This window comes from Chelonus insularis, unplaced genomic scaffold, assembly GCF_013357705.1.
Source record: "Chelonus insularis isolate UGA/USDA-ARS -01 unplaced genomic scaffold, ASM1335770v1 contig_75_pilon, whole genome shotgun sequence".
In the NCBI taxonomy this organism is placed as follows: Eukaryota; Metazoa; Arthropoda; class Insecta; order Hymenoptera; family Braconidae; genus Chelonus; species Chelonus insularis.
In genome coordinates, this window is record NW_023276737.1 from 566121 (window position 1) to 585549 (window position 19429).

Genomic DNA, 19429 nt, shown 5'->3' on the forward strand with positions numbered 1-19429 from the left:
GGCAAAATTTTTTTTTTATTTAAATTGCATGTAATTGCAATTTTATCATGCCAAAAATGAGTTTTAAATTTCAATTTTTATGTAAAATTTTTTTTCCAAATAATCAATGACAAATGAGAAAATATTTTAACAGGGCCATTAACCTTTTTTTGTACAAATACATTGATAATAGCCTTTTTTAACAACTTATTAACAATAAAAAATTGTTTAAACAATCCGCGGCGAGTTCCGATACTTCGCCGGCAAGCTCGACCCCCACTTTCTGTGCCCAAGCCTGTAGCTTATAATTTTCAAGCATCGTTTATATAATTGGAACTATAATAGCTCAGTGGTTAGAACTAGAGATGTGAATCGGTAATTGACGGGTAAATTTACCGTAAATTACCGGTAAAAAACGCGTCAATGACCAAGCCTGTTTTACCATACCGGTCAGAAAAATGCTGATCTCTGATTGGTTAATACATGTCCAATCACAGTTTAGAATTCCCAACGGCATACAACTGTTTATTTGTTCTATCAGGTATATATTTTCATTTTTATTTGTTTATTAAAAATACTGATAATATTTAATATAAGAAAATTCAATTTGTAGATAAGGATTTTCATTGAGAACTTGGTGCAATGGGGGAGAACAAATCAATATATAAACATTTCTCTGCATTACCTCTGCAACCTAACCAAAAATTAAAATCGTATTCATGTAACTATTGCAAGAAAAAGTATGCAGAAAACATTACTCGCATGCGAAAACATCTTTATAAAGAGTGTAGAAGTTGTCTTCAAGACTTACGGAAACTTTTAAAACCATGTAAACCTCGTAAACGAAATAATTCTCATCTAAACAGCACAGACGACTCATTTACTATTGAAGATTTGAATGAAGCAGACAATAGAGCAAGTACTTCAATGATTTCAAATGAAAATTTACCAAATAATATAAGTGTTTGTAGCAATAACTATAAAAAAAATACAATCGATAGTTTTTGTGATAAAATGTCAAAAAAAGATGAAGATTCTCTACAAGAACTACTTGCAGAAGCGATTTATGCATCTGGTACACCATTATGTATAACAGAAAATCCATATTGGCTAAAATTTTTTAACGCATTACGGCCTTCATTTAATTTGCCATCAAGAAATCAAATATCAAATAATCTTTTAGATTCAGTATTCGTTAGAACACAAAATATGGTTAATGAAAAAATTGAATCTGCTACTACTGTTGGAGTGCAATGTGACGCATGGTCTAATATTCGCAAAGAAGGAATCATCAATTTTATTGTAACAACCCCAGCGCCAGTTTTTTTCAAAACATTTCCAACTGGAACCGAATCACAAACTGCCTTATATATTTCTGAAAAAATAGGAAGTGTTATTGATGCTTTGGGAATTAAAAAAGTTATCGGAATTTGTACAGATAATTGTGCTGCAATGAAAAGTGCTTGGACTTTGATAGATCAAAAGTATAATGTCGACAAATTGTATTGTTATGGTTGTGCTGCTCACATTCTTAACCTACTCATGAAAGATATTGGTAGTCAAGCAACTGTTGAAACTTTGGTGACAAGTGCAACAGCTATTGTAAAAGGAATAAAGAAGTACAAATAATGTCAGCGATTTTCAAAGAAATTCAATCTCAAGATGAATCTACTATAATTATGATTGACAGTCTTTGTGTTAATAAGCATAATCTTCAGGCTTTAGCAATTTCTTCAAAGGCTATTACATTATGGAAACCTGCTTCTCGTGCTCTTGTACTAAATGAAGAATTTTGGAATAATCTTCAACAAATTCTTCAATTGATGAAACCGATTGTAAAGTGGATAAATATTTTAGAGGGTGATAACCCTTTAATAAATAAAGTACCTGAATGTTTTTATGATTTATATAATCATTTTAATAATGCATTTAATAATATTGGAAATATTTTTTCGGAAGAAGAAAAGCTGAGCATATATACTTGTTTAGAAAATCGTAAAACTATGGCTCTACGGCCCATACATTATGCAGCTAACTTACTTGATCCTCAATTAAAAGGAAAAAATTTAAATAGGTCAGAAATGGTTGAAGCTCATCAATTAATTATAAATCTTGGTGATAAATTAAATCTAAATAGTGATAAGGTATTCAAAGATTTAACAGATTATGTGTCAGAATCAAGTATGTGGAGTTACGACTACGTTAAGCGAGCAAGTATAATCACTTCAGCATGTCAATGGTGGCAAAGTATTTGCCAAAAATCTTCGTTGAGCAAAATAGCTGTGGCTATATTGACTTTACCTGCAACATCAGCTGCAACCGAGCGTTCCTTTAGTACACAAGGATGGATTCATTCATCTAAAAGAAATAAGTTAAGTATCGATAGAGCTGGAAAAATAACATACATTGCAAGAAATTTAAAATTACTTAATCCTTCACCAAAAATACAGAAGAAGAATGGGAAGAAGATGAGGAAAGTAATAAGGAGAGGATGAAATAAGTGAAATTTGTGCTGAGCATGAAGAAGTTGAATTTTTAGAAGAAGAATTTACTCAAGACTAATTAGTGATGTTGATGGAATTGAATCAGTATTAGACTTGTTATTTCCTAATGAAATATGTCAATTATTATGTGATATTACTAGTTGATAGAAACTATAGATTATATGGTTTTATTTTTTCATAAATAATTTACATAAAAGTTAAAAAAGTCAAATTTTTTATAATATGTAATAACGAAGGATTATCTATTTTATAAAAAAAAATGTACCAAAAACTTAACTAAATAAACGTTTATAATAATTTTCAATATATTTATTATTTCTGTCCTAACAGTCAAAAATGTAAAATATTTTTTCTATTACAAATTACAAAATTTTTTTTTTCATCTTATAATAATTAATTAGTTTTAAATTAACAAGTGCAGAAAGCAAAATTAACTTAAGCAAATTGGCAAGCAAGTTCGAAAGCAAGCCATTTCCTCGGTAAAAAGCTCATCATATTCATCTATATAGATGCGAATGACCGGTAATTTACGGTAATTACGCTGACCGACGGCTTGACGGTAAATTTTACATTCAGAATTTTTTGACGTCAGAATACCGTCAGATACCGGTAATTTTACGTGGTAATTACCGAATTTTCTATTACCGGTAAATTCACATCTCTAGTTAGAACCTCGACCTTTTATTTTGCTGGGCAGGGTTCGATCCCAGTCATAGGCAATTTTTTTTTCTGTTTCTTGTTCAAGTGACTTTATATACTTATAAATCAATTCATATATTTTATTACATTATTCTTTCAATTAATTACGAAAAAAAACTTGTTTTTCTGAAAATAAGCTGAGGGTGAGAAACGAGTTACTATGAATTCTCTTTTTTAGAAAATGTTGTCTTTAAAAGACACTAGGAATTGATTTTGAACTTATACAAACACCCAATTATTGTATTTATATAAAATTTTAATGAAAAAAAAAAAAATTGGCTATAACTGGGATCGAACCCTAATCGGTAAAATGAAAGCTTGGTGTTCTACCTACAGAGCTAACATATTATCTGTAACATCATGTTTATGTTTATAAATTGTATAATGCAGGCTTGAGTACGAAAGGTGGGGATAGAGCTTGCCGGCGAAGTGCCGGAAATCCCCGTGGATTATTTCAACTACTTCTAAATATTTCTAAATTGCTTAAAAAAAAGCTACGTTCATATAGCTATAGTAAGAAAAGTGTTTATAACCCTGTTCATGTTTTCCGACTCGGCGTCGATAAATTACATAAATAATTGAGAAAAAAAAAATCAAATCGTTGTAAACAATTACTTTTGGCATGTTAATATTATAATTACATGCAAATCTAACAAATAAAAGAGAAAAAAAAAACTTTATCATGACTGGAATCGAACCCTGCCTAGCAAAATAAAAGACCGATGCTGTAACCACTGAGCTGTTATGGTTTCAGTACGCTTATATATGCTTAAAAATTATAAGCTGCAGGCTTGGGCACAGAGAGTGGGGGTAGAACTTGCCGGGAAAGTGCCGAAACTCGCCACAGATTGTTTAAAACTACTTTTCAATGTTGATAATAATATGATTAACTTGTTAATACACATAACATTGTTAATACATGTAAAGATGTAAAAGTTGTTAAACACAGGCTATTATCAATGTATTTATACAAAAAGAAAGTTTATGGCTCTGTTCAAATATTTTTCGACTTAGCGTCAATAAATTCAATGAATAAAGAGAAAAAAAAATCAAATTGTTATAGCATGTCAATATTATAATTACATGCTAATCTAACGAATAAAGTAGAAAAAAAAAAATTGGTTATGACTGGGATCGAACCCTGCCCGGCAAAATAGAACTCTGACGCCCTAACCACATGGCCAGCATAATCTCGATATTGAGTTAATGTATATTTGTTTTTACACTACATGCTTGGATACGCCGACTTGGAATTGAGCTTCCTTATTAACATTTATACCTAATAAAATGATAATAATGGATGAGTATATGTATTTGAAGTTATTTGCAGGTATTATATTAATTAATGTTAAATGAGTATCATCATTTTTATTTATCCTAACTGCAATAGTCATCAAAGTGTAGGGCATTGTAAAGTGATACACTATGTTTACATCACATACATATATTACCCGTACACACACATACAGAATTTACTCGCCAAAATGCAGGGCACCATCAGTTCTGGATACGGATTGAGCATTTTTTCAATATGGATGACTGAGGTCATCTGCGAGCATAATGCTGTCACCTATCAGAATTTTTTCAAACTAATTTTCCGGAGAATGTCATCTGGAATACAAGATTTCTAATTATTTCCAAATTATTCAATTTTATACTATGAATTAATTTTTTTTAACATTCAAACAGGTGGCAAGGACTGACGCAAACACGAATTTTGGGCGAAAAACGTATAAAAATGAAATAATTAGTGATTTTTCATCTGAATGATGTGGCCGCCATCTTGAAATTTAAGCGCGGCAAGTCAATTCATAATTTATTTATTATTCTTTCTAATTTTTTTAATAAAAATATTCACTATATACAAAAAATTGTTGTTTACGTCAGTCCGGCATTATAATTCCTCTGTAATTTGGTACCTAATTTTATAGAAATAATTGTAAATTGGCGAAGAAATTAGAAATTTCCCGATCCCATGTATTTGGATAGGGGGAATCAGTCGCCTTTCTGACTTCAGCCCAGCCTTAAAAAAAGAAAAATTTTTATAATTTGATTGAATATTAAATGATTGAAAATAAAAAAAACCAATTTTAAAAAATTAAAAGAATAAAGCTTATTTTTAAAATGATCATTAGATAAAAAATCTGGGCATCATAGAATTTGATTAACAATCAGTAAGATTATACATTTAAAGATTTAAATTTAAAAGATTGTAAAAATGCCTTTGACTGACATCTTATTGGGGACGGATGTCACGCTCCCGCCACTTCTGGACTTCTAGGTAAGACAGTATTCTTTGTTTTTTTCGTTTATCGTTTCTGTTTTTACCGATTTAAGTCGCCATTTTTTTTTACTGAACTATTCAAATTTTTCGTTAATGTATTTTGTGAAGAAACATTGACAGTAATAATTAATTTAATTATTAAACAAACATATTTGTAAATTATACATAATTATTGTGAGTATCAAAAAGAATTTCTATATTTTTTATTAAATTAAAATATAACCGTTACTTTTGATTCAATCAACTTTTTGATAAGATTTTCTCCATCATAACCTATAGTAAATCTAGCATTTTTAATTATTATCGATATATATTTCATCACTCCTTTAATTCATTTTTGTTTTTTTTTAAGATGGAACCAATGACTTTAGGCTCACCACTGGGTAGTCCGGTCCAATCTCCTGGTAGTCCAAGTGCTAATTCTGCCTATCTTCCAAGTTTTCTTTTGGGGGAAGCTAATACAGTAAATAAATAATATATATTTCAGATAATTGAATTTAGTAAATTATACAAATTAAATATTTAATTTAATGTTTTTATCTAAACATGCAAATTTCCAAAATACAACATTGTTCAGGAATATTTGTAGAAATTATAAAATGCTTCATTACTTGTCAGATAATTATATAAACCTCAACGTTTCGTTTCAGCCTGCAAGATTGGGTATTTCTAACACTGATTCACCAAGATACTCAAATTTAATTCCATCAAATTTACCATCACCAATCCCTCACTATTCGTCACCAGATTATCGCCAAAATCGACAAAAAGCAATGTTTGCCAATGTTACTAATCCTGGAACTCCCGGAAGAATCGGTAATGAAAATCAGGTCGGAGGACCTCCTACGCGAGGTCTTTTTGATACCTTAGAGACTGCTGAAACATCAGGAACTTGTGCGGTAGCAGAAAACAGAAGTTTATCTCGTAATCAAGGTAGAAATAATTTAAATAATGTCAATGAATTATTTTTTTTGGAAAACAATCCAAACATCGGAAATACTGAACCATCTCAAGGACTTTTAAGATGGATAACAGTTTTTGGATTTCCTGCTGATGCTTTAAATACTGTTTTATCACACATATCGAATAGAGTTCGTATAGTTGACAAACATCCTGCACCACATTCACAAAGTAATTGGATTCATTTAAAATGTGCAACAGAACAAGAAGCTCAACGAGCTTTAACGTGTAATGGAAATATTGTGTCAGGATCAATCATGATTGGAGTTACGCCTTGTATGGATGAAGGTGTTATATTAAGTTCAGATAAAGAGAGTCGAAATAAAATGAATGGAAGTATGAGAATCTTTTCATCACCAACGAAGTTAAATCAAAGTGTAGATACTAATAGTTTAACTCGTACTCCAAAAATTCCCAATGCTCGACCATTAGCCTCTGGCTACAGCCAACAATTAAGCTCACAATCAGTTCGATCGCCGGAAAATGTTCCTCAAAAATCAACGGGGTTAGTTTCGAAAGCGATGGAATTCGTTTTTGGTTGGTAACAAATCCACAGTAATTTTTATTATACATTTTCATTGAATTATCATTAATTTTATGTGGACAATCCTATTGATTCAATTCTAAGAGTTAGGAACTAAGTAATCAGTTTTGTACAATCTTTCTCTCTAGAAAAATTATTTGAGGTAAAAAATTTACAATAATTTTAGAAGTTGTCTAGTTTCAAAAAGTGAATTTTTTTATAACTTTAAATGTAATTATTTACAGCTTAGTATTGTTGATCGAATAATATGAAATTAAACTTTTTACTATATTCAATAATCATTTACTGTTTTTTAAATCATCTACAAATGATTACATTTTATATTTATTCATTGACCAAACTATTAGATAATTATGAAGAAAGTATTTAATAATTGTTTCACGGTATACTATTATGATACAATGTTTATTCTAATTTAATGTGAAAAATTTTTGAACTACCATAAAAATTATATAATCATTTTATTCCTTGATTTGTATACTCACTCATCCTTTTATCCACACCTCTTATGAGACCAAAAATAATCAGGTTTTGTGCAGAAGTAAAAAGGAGACTTATACCTTCTGATTGATTAAATGTTTTATACTTTCATCCTTATTTTTGTCTTCTCTTTTGTTTGATATGGAATCTGTAAATGTTCTTTTAAAATTTCAGGTCTATGTTTGATTTCTTTTTTATCATTCATTCACATTTTCACACAAGATGCACGTTTTCATTATGTATTTGATAAAGATTATATGTTAGAATCTAGATTTAAATTAATTAAAACAAAAAATTTTTATAATAGTTATGAAACTTAATGAATGCTAAATCTATTTGATATTAGTAAATAGATTTTAATCTAAAAAAATGACTACTTTTGATATTCAAACTTGGCGCTTCCTAAATCTGTCATTTTTGGGTATCTTATTTTTTTCTTATCTAATTCATCTTGAGCCCATAGAATCATTTTAAGTAAATTATTAAGTCGTGGATTCGTAGATTCTCTGTGTTCCATTTTTAAAATTGCTGTATTCAATTCACTTGCAACCTATAATACAAAATATTGTGAAAAGTTTTGATTGTTTAACTTGCATAAAAATATATTTATTTACCTTCTGTCTATGAGATGGATGTAATAAATCACTGAATGGGCTTTTGTGAGGTTCTTCAAATGCTAATAAAGCAAGTGTTCTTTCTAATTCACTTAAAATATTGTCATCTGACTCACCAGCTTCACTGAGCTGTTCCTGAGCAAATTGTAGGGCTTCTTCAATTCTTCCAGTGCGTATTAGTTCGATTAAATGCAATTGTTGTAAATGAAAGTACAAATATCTATCATTATCAAGCAATTCTGGATGAAGTTGATTAACTAAATCAGTAGCTTCTTGAATGCGTCCATTTTGTACTGCATCTCTGATACGAATTCTGTCATCCATAGAGTTTAATTCTATGGTAGGGCCTACTCCAGATTCTTGTTGAAATTTTTCAGCAGCTTCTTTGAACCCTTCTACAAGATAGGATGATAATATTAAAGATTTATAATCATAATCAATAGATATTGTGCAGATTCATCAATGATAACTTTTTAAAATTCTATTTTTATTTAAAATCTTACCAGTCACTAAATAGTTCATGATTAAATTATTCATTGCAACTCTTTGAATGTGGGAGCCTATCTCAGCTCCCCATTCATCTTTGGAGTTATTTTTCTTCTCCATGAAGCTTAAACCTATTCAAAAAGTCCAATCAATATTTCATCATCATAAGTTTTTAATCATTCTAATGTTTTTTTTTTATTTTTTATATGATTATAACACTTACAGTTTGGAGAAAAATACTTCAAGAAGTTTACTCCAAGATATATATTGTTCATTCAATGGTTTATCAACAAAAAATCGGAGTAACGTAAAACAATTTTCAATGTCTGAAAAACTTCAGTATATCAATAAAAATTTTTATACAACACACTCGATAATATGTTTATTATTAGATTCCTTTACAAAAAACTTGAAAATATTTATGTCTTGTATTCATGACAATAAACCAATCAAAACAAAGTTCTCTTTGTGTATCTAGATCGTTCTGTTACGATTCTGTATGTCACTCTGACGGCAGAAACAGATGTCTACCTACTCCGTTTTAATCGTTACACAATAAATGAAGAAATTTAGTTGAGATAACCAAGAAATACTTTCCATGAGATAGAGAAGGAAAACGAATGTCAACGGTACTGCCATCACGAAAGAACCAATTAGAAAATATTATTTATTGTTGGTAATGTAGATTGTACGTACAACATCATTCGCGCATGGTCGCCGATGCTCGTAAAAGTGCCGTTGAGTTCATTTTCCGACATTTAATTGTTGTTGTCAGATAGTTAATAGCGCGAAAAATATTTTATGACTCTTTCAAGCGTTTTAATTTGTGACATTCAATAAAAATAATAAATTAAACTAATTAATCGTCTCTTAAATAATTTTCATAATAAAATAATTCTTTTTATAACGTATTTCACAAGATTTTGGCGCCTTTTGTTATGACGCGTTATTCAGTTTTAAGATGACTTGCTGTAAACAAAGTGGTTGTGAAAAAAACTTTGATAATACGAAATTTATAGTGTATTTTTGATTAATTTGAGTGTTTAGATAAATGAGATGTCACGATTTACATTGAGGGCAGACGGCGCCAGACATAAATCAACATTACGTCATTTTAGTCATTGTTATCTTTATATGTGATCGTTAAGATGAAAGTTTAGCGGACAGTAACTCGATGATCATTTTTTAAGTTATTAACGACTGCAATTGCATGAAGCCTATGGCATAACACAGAGTCTGAGTCAGCTTCTAAAAAGTTGATGAGTTTCTTCGATTCATTTTAATTTGCATTGGTTCACAAAGGGCATAGTAGAAAAAGAGCGATAATAAAAAAGACTCCAAGTTGATGGCTGTTAAATATTTAGAACGTTAAAGCAGTTACACGAATAGATTTATGTTCAACTTGAATGACTTGACACATGTAGAAAGAATAATCGTGGGATTGAAAAGAGTCAATGATAGTCTATTCTCTTATGGCTTCCTTGAGATTTTATGATTACTGTTACTACTCTTTGTTATGTTTTACACTCAGCCAATTCAGAAATGAGCTTTTCGTTTATGTATTGGTTAACATTTATTGAAAATGATTATGTGAATACTGTATCGAATTTTTCTTAAAAGTTTCTCTTTTCTTTTTTTCATTTGAGGAAGCGATTTATCTTGGACGTTTAATTACTTGTTTTAATATAAAATATTCGCTGCAGCATCACAAGTTTGCTTTTTAAACGGCTCAAAAATAAAAGTTTTTGAAATTTGAACTTTAGAAGTTATGTCTGTTTTAGATTGATCATTTTTATCACTAATATTCAGAAGTTCTTTCTTTATATTATTCAACATAAATTTTACGCATAAATAGATTGCTGAATATCTGTATTAATAAGTTAAATGAGCAGAAAGCAAAAAAAATAAAAAACTCATAAAGTATGGAACAAATTCTTTGTTGCTTTTTCATAGAGTTTCGAGCATCCGAGAAAGTATCAATAATTAGGGTCAGTATTTTAATATCATTATAACTTATAGTCGATATAATTTTTTATAGATTGCGAATTTTCAGATATATTCTTACAGAATTATCAAAATTAGTCACATGTATTCACTCGGTATTGAAATAGATCAATTTGACCGTAATATAATTTAGTTTTAACAGATGTAATTTTTCTTTTTACATGAGTTTAAATCCGTCCTAAATTTTAATGACCAGTAAATAAATATTTCAAATCAATATAATAAATATGTAATAAATTAAAAAACTTTTGGCGTTTAATTACCAACTCTAATAAAGTTGCATAGAAAGTTATAATTAGTTTAGCATTATTTTATATTTTTTTCAATCGTTATAGTAACGGTTAAAAATAATTTCACTTGTATTTTCATTTCTCATAATTAAAAATATATTTTTAATTTCAATAAAATATTTTTGATCCAAATATCCTCATAACCATATAATGGAAATGTCATCTAACTCTAATCAATCGTTACAGGTTATTGGGCAGATGATGTTATTCCACCAAGTCTTCGAGGATGGTCTTTTACATATAAACTCGCGCAGAAGATGAAGCATGACGTCGAAAGGGAGGCGAGTCACTCTCTCTCAACTCTTGTGTAGAATGGTGGGGAGAAAAGTCCGCGAGTCGACGAGAACTGACTTGTTGGTTGAAGGAAAAGGAGCGAAGAACATAAACACGCGGAAGTGTGAGTGAGATGTCTACTTCGAGGCCACCAGTGCGGGTGTGAGGAGAGGCGAAACCACCCGGGCTTTTGAAAAAGTTTTATCTTGCCGGCGCGTACGGACTCTCAGATGCTACCGAACGCCGGTGCGGTGTGTACGCTGCGGTTAAATCATTGACTTGATTATTCAGACGATTCACTCAAAAAAAGTCGCGTACACAAATTGAATAAGTTTATTGCTTCTCATCATCATAAAGTGTCAAATAATTTTCAACAGTTGTCGACTAGCTTGTGACAAAAGGCACGTGGTCCTCTTTTTCCTCGCGACCACGAGAAATGGCTCGAAACCGTGCATTTTACTGAGAAGGAAGTACTTAAAGGAAATCGGAGGAAAGTAACGGATCCTATTGATCTATACTTTCCGTGATTCATTGTCTTGTGCCAAAAAAATCAACTGAAGACGATATGGTGTTGATGAAGAGTGCAGTTGCGGCTTTCTTGCTGCTTCAACTTCTAGTTCAGGATATCAAACTTGCAGAAAGTAATGAGGTGAGTTATGTTTCAAACTATTCTCTTCATTTGCTTAATATTTTTCTTAAATTGTTTGGCGTATTATAATACTTCACAGTAAAGTATACTTTGGTTCAAGATAAATAAGTTTTATTATCCAGAGTTGTCTATCTTTTATTAGAACAACTTTATTAGTTTTGGATATTTCTTGATTCTATTAAATTTTTGCTACTTCGTTTTTATTACTTTTCATAAGTAAAAGTTCACTTTGAACAATTATCCTTCATTTAATTTGATGAAAGCTCGATTTTTGGTCATTTATAAATTGAAATTTTAAAGAAAAATCTCAATAGTTTGATAATGATTTTCAAATTAGTTGAGCAGTAGAATACATATTATTCAATTGTAGAAAACAATCTAATTGTGTAATTGTGTGGGAATAGAGCTTAACAAATAAGAATGAATACAGTAATTAATACAATGAATGATAGATAAATATAACCATGGTCACATCTTCATGAATATTAATTTTTATTATACTTTATGAATTTCTTTATAAATACATAAACAATCAGAAAATCAAGAATAATGTGAAATTGGTGACATGCGAGGGTTAAAATAGATAGCAAAATTTATAGAGAAAGCCAGACTTTTTTCTAAAAATTATTTCGGAGTTTAGGCGCTAATTTATTTTATCGTCAACTGAAAATCTAATGATTATCATTAAATGTTAGTAACGATGATTGAATGATAGGGCTGGCATTACTAAGTTATGTATTTCAACAAATTGAATAATCAGATCACATAATATATTCAATAATAATTTTAAAATATGAGGTTTTTTAATTTATTGATTTTTTTTCTTATTAATTAATAACTCATTTATAATGAATTTTACATTTTTATATATTATTCGATAAATCATCAACGTGTTTACAGATTTATCATCAATCAAAAATTATTCCCAGATTGGATTTTTTGGCGATGATTACTTGAAATGTTTCAGATGTTACTATATTTTTTCGTTAAAGACTGCGACATAATTGTGATCAAGTTAATGCTCCTGAATAAATGCAATATATACCTATCAGTTTACAGTTCTTGTATGCTTTTGCAGCTGCATACATTGGAGATCACAAATGTTGATTTTATCTATAAAAAAAAGTACTATTGTAGAGTAAGACGATAGGAAACGTAGAGTCAACAAGTCACGTTTTCCGGATATTAAATTAATTCATTATTATTCTTAGATGTCAATTTGTTACGGTTAAGTTACCCTTTTTGATTTAAGTTTTATTACGTTTCATTGATTCTTTATATTAAATGCTTGAATTACCATTTCATCTTTTTTTATTATCAACATTAAAGTGCGTAGAACAAAAATTAACGATTATTCTATTTGCTAATTTTATATTCTTTAATGAATTAATTGATTGTTCTTAAATATATTAGAATCAATCAATCTCTCAATTTTAAATTATATTAAATTAATGCAGTAAGTAATTTGTAACAGATATCGTTCAATTTTTAACCCTTTGAATATTAATTGATAATTAAGGAATAATAAAAATAAATTTTTATTATATTTTAAACTATAGTTGAATAATATAAAAAAATACATGAAATCATATGAATGTGTGATGGAATTTATTTTCTTTATATTTTTTCAACATAATTATATAACTAACAGTCAAATTAAAGGAATTGGCGATTAAAAAGGTTAAAAATACATCCTTGTCAAATATGCGATATGAAATTATGACATAAGCTATATTAATTATTTTTTATCATTAATTTTTCTACACTCCGTTCCAATCTGGCGTATTTTTACTTTATCGACATATTATACAATATTAGAAGCATTGATATTTCCTGAGTTGAAAATTAATAGGCAATATCGACTAATTCATTAAATTATTAATGAGTGAATCGTTGATTATTTCTATAAATAATAAAATAAAATTATGCTGATATATATATAGATTTAATATTAAATATCTACATATAAATATTTATTGATTCAGAACAGGATTAAAGTTACTTTTGAATATACAGTTTTATTTTCTTCTGCGTCGAAATTAGTATAATTAGTCATTGGTTATTATCTCATCCAACTCTTGTCTGATCTTGCAAGGTTCTGTTGCAACTGTTGTGTTATGTATTTTCCTTATCTCGTTTATATTGTCATTCGAACTCATTTTATATTCATTAGAGCTCATTGGATATTAATTTCTTGATGTGATTAAAATTTTTATTGTTTTGTTAGAGCTTTTGAAAAATTATTGCCATTGATTGGTACTAAATTTGAAGACTTGTTCTGCATTATAATTTCAGTATTTTTGATTCTTCTTCCAACATAAATAAGAAAAGAACAAAAAACAGTTTGATTGAAAAACTTTATATCTTGCGAATAATTTTTAAGGATTCACGTTCAGTTAGAAATGAGTAAATTAAAATGAAAAAAATTGTAAGGCATTATTTAAATTCTAACTTATAATTACAAAAGTTTATTTTAATTGTTTTCGATTGAAAAAAAATATATTCACCAAAAAAAAAATATTAAAATAAATTAATTAAGATAAATAAATTATGATATCTAGTGACGATACATATTTTTATTATGAAAGTTACCTTTATTTTTTATTGAAGACGCAAAAAAATTCATTCTCAACTATTAATAAATTTTATCAGGTTAAATGGTAAATCTTGTTTTCGTTCAATAAAATTTATTCATAGTAAATAATTTTTTTTTATGTAGGAGGTTTTTAGGTTTATATAAATGTTCTTAACTTCTGATTACAAAAAGGACTATAAATTCGTCAACTTGTGGTCTAAACCGGATTAAATATATAACTAAAATCTAACATTAAATTTTCATTTCAATATTAAATTTCACATCAATTTTTTTATATTATTTCTCTAAAATAATATGTATATGGGGAAATATATTTATCGATTTATGGTCCACGTATCTCATTATTATGTATCAAATCGTAGTATAATAAAATAACAAAAAGGATGGATTTTGTGTTCAAAAGAATGAACAAATATACAGGGTGAGATTAGTTGAAGCGATCGATTTTTAAAACCTCTGTAGCAATTAGTAATCTACATAAATGAGTTGGTTCTAAAACTAAATGAAAATAAACGAAGTTAGTCAGTGAGCCATAAGAGAATTAAATGAATTTAAGTGGCAAGTTTATTGGAAGAAGGAAGCACCAGTTTAGTTCCTGGAATAAAGTCCGAGGATTTCAATAATTCCCTCCAGGGAAGTTCAATGCTTGGGCAGGTAGAATCCTTAGTGCAATGTCGGGTGTGCGATTCACGCACACTCAATCTGAATAAGTTTTTCTCATCTTTTATTGGCATATGTACTTGGGTGCATCTTCTCATCATTATCACTTATTAATCGTTTGACCCTATGCATTGATTAAAGTATAAGGGAAATTATAGTTAGGAGATGAGTTTAAAAGATTTAAAATTTTAAACAAGATGATAGATGACGGATTTTTTTTGTGTAATCCGATGACTTCAAATCTTCACGAACTTCCCTTTCTCCTGCTCTAGTGGCATTATACCTCCAAGACACGCGTGGGCGACGAGTCAAACTGGTTTGAAAGGGCGTGTTCAGGTCGCCAGCAAGTTTTGCCAGCAAAAATGACTGTAAGGAGAAAAGCGACGATAATTTGTAATTCTTGGTTTTTTTTTTGTTAAGATTGCAAGTCGTTTGATCAAGAGCATTGTTCTGATTGTATTATTTATCGGTGGTACATGAGCACTTACATGAATGCACTTACAGGTAGGAAGTGGGTAAAAAGACCAAATAGCTGACAACCCTATGGAATAATCAAGTAATACGTGCGTCTATCGACTTGTAGGACATTCAAACCGACGAACTGTCGAGAAATTCTAGATTCATGAGGCGTGAATAATGCACGACACGATAGTGGTATCCTATAGCGTAAAATTTGGCTTCTTTTTTATTTTTCTTTTCCTGTCTTACACGCATCTACATGATCTGACTGCACATGTGCTTCCTACCTTCAGTGATAAGTTGTTTGAGACACGTGAAATGTTTGCATATTTAATAGCAACTTGGATCTTTTTTAATAGAACTTCAATGATGACACTGGAATTTATTCAACGGACGAAGAATTAAATTATTTATTCGATTTCAAAAACAGTTAACAGATTTTATTTATAGAATATTACAGATGTTTTTGATTGATATTACTTCAAATCATTTTTTTTAGATATCACTTGGAAAAAAATTTATTTTTTCTTCGAAAAAATTAAAATGTGCTCAAAGTGAAAGGATTCCTAGAAAATTCTAAGTCCAAACATTTATAAATTGTTCCTGAAATTCAGTTAAGTGCTTTAAGTTTATTTGTTCATTAATAATGCGAGTCAGTATTAAAAAGTGGAGTTGCAAGAAAAATAAGTTAATAAGTTAAATTTAAATAAGAATATCACATCTGGCTTATAGCCATTAACTAATTCGTAAATAAATCCAAACGACTAGTCTAAACAAAAATTATTCATTCGTGTCATTAACTCCTCGTAGAGGGCAATGCTTTCTAGTGACAAACTATTTTTTTAAACTCCATTTGGATACATTCAGTGATGTTCTCAAATTTTTTTTGATAAACTTGATAAATCTCTAAGCACTCACTTTATAGATCAAGGTGAAATTAAATTGACATAGAAATGATAACAAGATACTATAGCACATGTTTATCAGTTTCTACTCTAAATTAATCCATGTATGTTAATACAATGTATTATATCATACAATAGTTTATTTCTCTAACATTCACACTAAATTTGCACCTCAACAATACGTTTGAAACTCGATATCAATAAATTCTTTCTTATCTAGTTAGTCATAAATTTATATAACCTTTGAGATTCATTGAAGCATGCGAATCTTACTCTTTCCACCTTTATGGAATCTTAAAGTATAGACTAGGTTCGAACGCGAATTTAATTTTCCATTTTTTTATGTTTTTTATTCTACTTTATTTGATTTTTTCCTTCATTCTCCCTCATCTTCTTCGAATAATTTTTTTCTGTTTCCACACTTCTTCATGGAATCATCGGTAGATGATGTAAACTCGGCACTAGTCCAAGAGGATTTTGTTGGCATCTTAGCAAACATTTCTTCGATCTTCTAAGAACCAAACGTTTCCACGATTACTGCAAACTCCGCGAATATAATTGTTACATTATCTTCAGCAGGTTTATATACTAAAATGTGCATGAAGTAAGTTGTTTCTAATGCAGCCAAAAATCTGAGAAATATTTTCAAGAAAGAGGGGGGCCCGCAAATAACCCGTGACATCATTGTACATTTTATAAACCATAAAATTCAAGTCTAAGTTTCAGAACATCATTGCTCATGCTTTCTAACAGCTTACTTTATTTATAAAACGTACGTAATTTATAGTCGATCCTCGACCCACTGTATAGTCTAAATTTTTTTGAAATGAAACATAATAGTTTTATGATTGTTGATACTTATTTTTTATTATTCATAAAAATAGAAAATTGATTAAACATTGCTTCATAACATGATTGTCGTAGTGTTTTATTAGTTTTCTACTCGAGAAATCATTTTCGTAGTTAAGTCATGAATCATTTCTAGTGATAAAGCGGAAGGACTTAGGATTAGTTTTTCAAGTAGTTTTTAGCGAGTAATATTATCAGCAACAGAATGTACTCACACCTGTGTGTGATTACGTCCGTGATATAATTTAGTCACAAGTTCAATGATCTTTCCCTTGAATTCATTTAAAGGCAAGAAATAATATTTATGTAAAGATCTCTGACTCTTTAGATATCTGAGCATCACTTTTTGTTTTATTTGATGTTTAATAGTTTTATTTCATTGAGAGAATAGAGAAATAATTTCTAACCTGGCATTTTTTCATCTCTATTATGACTTAAAAGTGGAGTTTTTAGAAATGGGTACTTAACGATAACTTATCTGCGAAACAGTGGATCTCAACTTCATGGGTATTTTATTTCGTTTTATATAAAACATGTGAGTAGAAGTGTCATCAATAGTATGATAAAAATGAAGTTTTCCATTTTTTATTTTCAAAAAAACATTCATAAATTACTTTTGATCCACATTCTTTCGACATCAACACCAAGTTTGTGATCTCTATATTTGCTTCTGAGATTAGGGAATTTATGTAAGTTGACAATCTTAAAAATGAATGAAAAATTAAAAAAAAAAAATTATTTTTTTTAACAACAAATAAATAATAAAGACATTTCGGAGTGCAATTAAAAAAAAGATATTATTATTAATTATTGTATTTTTTATTTAGAGGATAAAATAGTAAAAAATTTATAGTCAAGCTGTTATCTCAAAAAAATTATTAAGCAATCAATATCATATATGTTCCTTCCAATCGATAAGATGATATATTAATCTGCATTAATTTCTACATATTAAGATGAAAATTTGATCTAATATTTTAAATTGTTTTCAATTTTTTTTTATCTACGATACGTCTTCATTTTTCGATTCGGGAAAGCAATCAAGAGTGACCTCGAGATCACGGTCGAAGTCAGTCGAAAAGCGAGAAATAAGAGAGATGACATAAATAATAAAAATGTATAAATAACGCTGAGATATTAACCGTGTCTTCGTAATAAGGTTATAAGATTTGCCCATGACGCGATGCAAAAATCGACAAGTCATGAGACATAACCATATACAAATAAGTAGTGTGTATTCATTTTCGCAACATTTTTTTATGCTACACCAGACTGGGGAACACATTGCTTACGTATGAATTTTATTTGCTGCAGAGAAAGTGCCGTAGGGAAAGAGTAATAAATGCTGGCGTTTATTCAAACGTGTCGCGATCCAAGAGCAAAAGCTGTTCAGACCGTTTATGGGATAAACTTATGTGATGATGTGTCCGTATATGTTTACAGTATATTGAAGAGAATCATATAATTATGAAATATAACATTATTTATTAAATATACTGGTCCAAATTAAATCAATATCTCAACAGTATATTTAATAATTATTTGTTTAACGATAAAAAATGAACTTTTTACCATATTAATCATCGCACATGTGCTTAAATAAGTACTACAAATGCGTGGGAGCATAGCATTATGTCAAAGTTAAAGGGTACCAACTGGATATCTAATTTTAGAAAAAAAATATACGGATTAAACTCTAAGTATTATTTATCATAGGTCTGTAACGGGCACGTTGGTATTCACTTGTTTATTTCATTAATTTTTTAAATTCAATTTGCGTACAAAAAAATGTGCAAATGATTTTTAAGTCATTAATATTGTCAAGAAATCATTTCCATTATCATAGAAAAAAACATTATTACAATTACGACCAAACACTTCACTTAATTTATTCATTGCTGACAATATTATTTATTAAATAACAGTTAGCAATATTTACATTACTAATGCATTCATCAAATTAATTACTGCATAATAAATTCTAATTTTTAGACAATACTCAAGCCTAGTAATTTTTCTTCCAATAAATAGTTTCGTTGAATAATAAAAAGAAGTGTTATTTTAAGTGATTAATAATTTAATTATAAAATTAGCCATAACCTTCCTGATAAGAAAGAGTCTTATTTTGGGTTGTGAATAACTTTAAGTTAATTTTCATGTTAAATCAATTCTTTGTTCTGATGATTTTTCGATG

At 29.1% G+C, this 19429-nt stretch overlaps 4 protein-coding genes across 18 annotated transcripts in view; 3 read left to right on the plus strand and 1 right to left on the minus strand.

Moving 5' to 3' along the window:
* The first annotated feature begins 376 nt into the window (after nucleotides 1-376).
* LOC118071156 (uncharacterized) lies at nucleotides 377-2343 on the plus strand. 2 transcript variants are annotated; one of them, XM_035090143.1, is made up of 3 exons: nucleotides 377-520; nucleotides 593-1420; nucleotides 2256-2343. In XM_035090143.1, the coding sequence occupies exons 2-3, from the start codon at nucleotides 622-624 to the stop codon at nucleotides 2312-2314; spliced, it is 858 nt and encodes a 285-aa protein (XP_034946034.1). In that variant the 5' UTR covers nucleotides 377-520; nucleotides 593-621; the 3' UTR covers nucleotides 2315-2343. The 2 variants fall into 2 exon arrangements, with proteins under 2 accessions (XP_034946034.1, XP_034946033.1); XM_035090142.1 differs by lacking the exon at nucleotides 2256-2343 and having other exon boundaries at nucleotides 593-2093.
* Nucleotides 2344-5350: 3007 nt separating this feature from the next.
* On the plus strand, nucleotides 5351-7223 carry Nup35 (Nucleoporin 35kDa). Of its 2 annotated transcripts, none has more exons than XM_035090146.1 (3): nucleotides 5351-5463; nucleotides 5819-5929; nucleotides 6117-7223. In XM_035090146.1, the coding sequence occupies exons 2-3, from the start codon at nucleotides 5819-5821 to the stop codon at nucleotides 6969-6971; spliced, it is 966 nt and encodes a 321-aa protein (XP_034946037.1). In that variant the 5' UTR covers nucleotides 5351-5463; the 3' UTR covers nucleotides 6972-7223. The 2 variants fall into 2 exon arrangements, with proteins under 2 accessions (XP_034946037.1, XP_034946035.1); XM_035090144.1 differs by lacking the exon at nucleotides 5351-5463 and adding an exon at nucleotides 5498-5640.
* Nucleotides 7224-7356: 133 nt separating this feature from the next.
* Hou (GID complex subunit 8 homolog protein Houki) lies at nucleotides 7357-9119 on the minus strand. The gene is made up of 5 exons (XM_035090147.1): nucleotides 8774-9119; nucleotides 8568-8681; nucleotides 8065-8459; nucleotides 7828-8000; nucleotides 7357-7598 (listed from the first exon to the last, which is right to left on the minus strand). Exons 1-5 carry the CDS (start codon nucleotides 8823-8825, stop codon nucleotides 7565-7567), a joined length of 768 nt encoding a protein of 255 aa, XP_034946038.1. The 5' UTR covers nucleotides 8826-9119; the 3' UTR covers nucleotides 7357-7564.
* A 2196-nt stretch (nucleotides 9120-11315) lies between these two features.
* The window catches only part of trol (terribly reduced optic lobes), a 69738-nt gene continuing 61624 nt past the window's right edge, over nucleotides 11316-19429 (plus strand). For 5 of the 13 annotated variants that reach the window (XM_035090081.1, XM_035090082.1, XM_035090083.1 and 2 more), the window contains exon 1: nucleotides 11317-11766. In XM_035090081.1, the coding sequence (XP_034945972.1) occupies nucleotides 11683-11766 (84 nt within the window). In that variant the 5' untranslated portion in view covers nucleotides 11317-11682. Of the gene's footprint in view, nucleotides 11767-19429 lie in introns of all 13 variants that reach the window. The other 8 variants (XM_035090077.1, XM_035090078.1, XM_035090079.1 and 5 more) reach the window with 4 other exon arrangements.

Excerpts from the sequence above, each read along its gene's own strand:
- LOC118071156 (XM_035090142.1), top strand. The coding sequence starts at position 622 with ATGGGGGAGAACAAATCAATATATAAACATTTCTCTGCATTACCTCTG.
- Nup35 (XM_035090146.1), top strand. The coding sequence starts at position 5,819 with ATGGAACCAATGACTTTAGGCTCACCACTGGGTAGTCCGGTCCAATCT. Across the intron at positions 5,930-6,116 it reads TTTTGGGGGAAGCTAATACA|CCTGCAAGATTGGGTATTTC; the intron begins GTAAATAAATAA and ends GTTTCGTTTCAG.
- Hou (XM_035090147.1), bottom strand. The coding sequence starts at position 8,825 with ATGAACAATATATATCTTGGAGTAAACTTCTTGAAGTATTTTTCTCCA. Across the intron at positions 8,682-8,773 it reads GAAGTATTTTTCTCCAAACT|GTTTAAGCTTCATGGAGAAG; the intron begins GTAAGTGTTATA and ends CTTTTTGAATAG. Across the intron at positions 8,001-8,064 it reads ATCCATCTCATAGACAGAAG|GTTGCAAGTGAATTGAATAC; the intron begins GTAAATAAATAT and ends TTTGTATTATAG.